Raw genomic sequence first — 2,420 nt, 5'->3', positions numbered from 1 at the left:
GACCCCGTCGGTGCCCTTCAGTGTGTGGGGTCACCCCTGCGGTGCCCCTCTCTCACCTTCCCTTCCTCCTTCTCCTCCCTGCAGGTCCAGCATGCCAGCAAACAGATCACGGCCGATAAGCAGTACAAGGGCATCGTGGACTGCATAGTCCGCATCCCCAAGGAGCAGGGCATTCTCTCCTTCTGGAGAGGCAACTTGGCCAATGTCATCCGGTACTTCCCCACCCAGGCCCTTAACTTCGCCTTCAAGGACAAGTACAAGCAGATCTTCCTGGGCGGAGTGGACAGGCACAAGCAGTTCTGGCGCTACTTCGCAGGGAACCTTGCGTCCGGGGGTGCCGCGGGAGCCACCTCCCTCTGCTTTGTCTACCCGCTGGATTTCGCCAGGACCCGGCTGGCGGCTGATGTGGGCAAAGGAGCCGCTGAGAGGGAGTTCTCTGGCCTGGGCGACTGCCTTGTCAAGATCTTTAAGTCTGATGGCTTGAGGGGCCTGTACCAAGGATTTAGTGTGTCTGTCCAGGGCATTATCATCTACAGAGCAGCCTATTTTGGCGTATACGACACGGCCAAGGGTAAGAAGTGCATGGAGGAATGACTGCAAGGGAAGATCCATTCAGGAAAGGCACTCGCAGTGCACTGGGCAGTACAAGGACAAGCAAGGTTTGGCTCAGCACCGGCTGAGTGCAGTGCTAGAATGTGCACAGGTGTTTCTGACATGCACTCCTGCCTCCCTCTACTTGCTGCTCTGAGATGCCTTGGGTTTGGATTGACTCCGGGGTTGGTGGGTGATTATTCCTTCCACAGCCATCTTTCCCACAGCCCTTTCCCTCTGTACTGATTCCATTCATTTGTTCTTGATGACAGGTATGTTGCCTGATCCAAAGAATGTGCATATCATAGTGAGCTGGATGATTGCCCAGAGTGTCACTGCAGTGGCAGGGCTGGTTTCTTATCCTTTTGATACTGTGCGACGTAGGATGATGATGCAGTCTGGCCGAAAGGGAGGTAAGAATAAGTGCTCCTGTGGTGTTCTGGCTGCAGAAAGTTTCTCTTCATCAAGATAAATTGGGAGATACTGGGTATTTTTTTTTTTTTGTCTTATGGAAAATTAATAACCTTCTCATTGGAGTCCTTAAAAATCCAGTGGGGAACACATTGGTGGTTATTTCTATCATGTTGATCTAAAAGACTGAGAAATTACTTGATTTCCTATGGAGAAATAATTTTCCTTAATTGATTACTAAATTTTAAATCCTCTGCTGTACTTTGCTTATTCCTTGTTGTTTTTAAGATACAAAAATTGAAACATACTTGCTGTATAACTTCAAGCCTTCTAACCTTTATGTTTGTTTCCACAGCTGATATTATGTATAAGGGCACAATTGATTGCTGGAGGAAGATAGCTAAAGATGAAGGATCCAAAGCATTCTTCAAAGGTGCCTGGTCGAATGTGTTGAGAGGCATGGGCGGAGCTTTTGTATTAGTACTTTATGATGAAATCAAGAAGTATGTCTAAAACTTAATATCATAATGCAGTAGTTCAATTGTTCTCAATCAACTTTTTTAAAAATATGAACTTGTGATGTAATGGACAACAAAATATTTCCTAGGGAAACAATAAAATTTGAGTAACATATCTGGCAGAGATAAGGATGCATTAATTTAGAAATTGTCCACAACATCACAGTTACATTTTGTATGAGAATTCCTCCACCATTTATATTGGAACCTGTGTATATATTATATTTCAAATTGCAGGTAATAGATTTTGTCTGGAGACAATATTTAAGTGGTCTATACCTAGTTTAAAATCTAATATTGTGAACTGTTAATAGATTGTCATAAATATTTATTATACTAAGTGATGTCTCTAGCTACCCAACACTGTGATGACATAACATGAATTAAAATCATGTTTTCTTTTAAAGCTCTATTTTTTAATATAAGTGAAAAGTATATCTGAAATTATAACCATACTAAAGCACCAGGCTGAATTCCTAACTGCAGCCTCTTCCCTGACAAATTATACAGTAATATGCTTGAAGCCATAATCTGATTTTTCAAATATATTTTGTAGAATATGGAAATACAGTGTTTCAAAAATTCCTTGTATTGTCACAAAGGAAAAAGTTGTCTGCTCTGATGTTCAATTGAACTAAAACTGAAATGAAATAAATTAATATATTAATGAACTTTTTCCTGTTGTTTTCAGTACACTGAACACATTGCAAGCATGTCCTCCAAGGTGATGTGCTAATCAGGACACTGTTAGTGGCTGTCTCTTGAAAGTTTTTTCAGCAGAGCTTTAGGTAGGTGGTTATTGATAATTCTACAAATGCAAAACCAAGTGGATTCAGTTTAAGGGTATTGCAGCCAGCTATCTTAGAGATAGGCTTCCACATAGTCTTAGCTGCTTGTATA

General features: G+C 41.8%; 1 protein-coding gene across 1 annotated transcript; it reads left to right on the top strand.

Moving 5' to 3' along the window:
* Positions 1–3: 3 nt before the first annotated feature.
* Positions 4–2,191, top strand: SLC25A4 (solute carrier family 25 member 4; the record flags this gene model as incomplete). The annotated part of the gene is made up of 3 exons (XM_017744305.1): positions 4–571; positions 864–1,004; positions 1,358–2,191. Coding segments are annotated over 3 exons (867 nt in total), but the record flags the coding sequence as incomplete, so codon positions are not given.
* Between the last annotated feature and the right edge of the window lie 229 nt (positions 2,192–2,420).

This window comes from Corvus brachyrhynchos, unplaced genomic scaffold, assembly GCF_000691975.1.
Source record: "Corvus brachyrhynchos isolate BGI_N302 unplaced genomic scaffold, ASM69197v1 scaffold17, whole genome shotgun sequence".
NCBI classification, from domain to species: Eukaryota; Metazoa; Chordata; class Aves; order Passeriformes; family Corvidae; genus Corvus; species Corvus brachyrhynchos.
The sequence above is the reverse complement of the archived record's forward strand: the minus strand, read 5'-3'. Positions and strand labels throughout refer to the sequence as shown.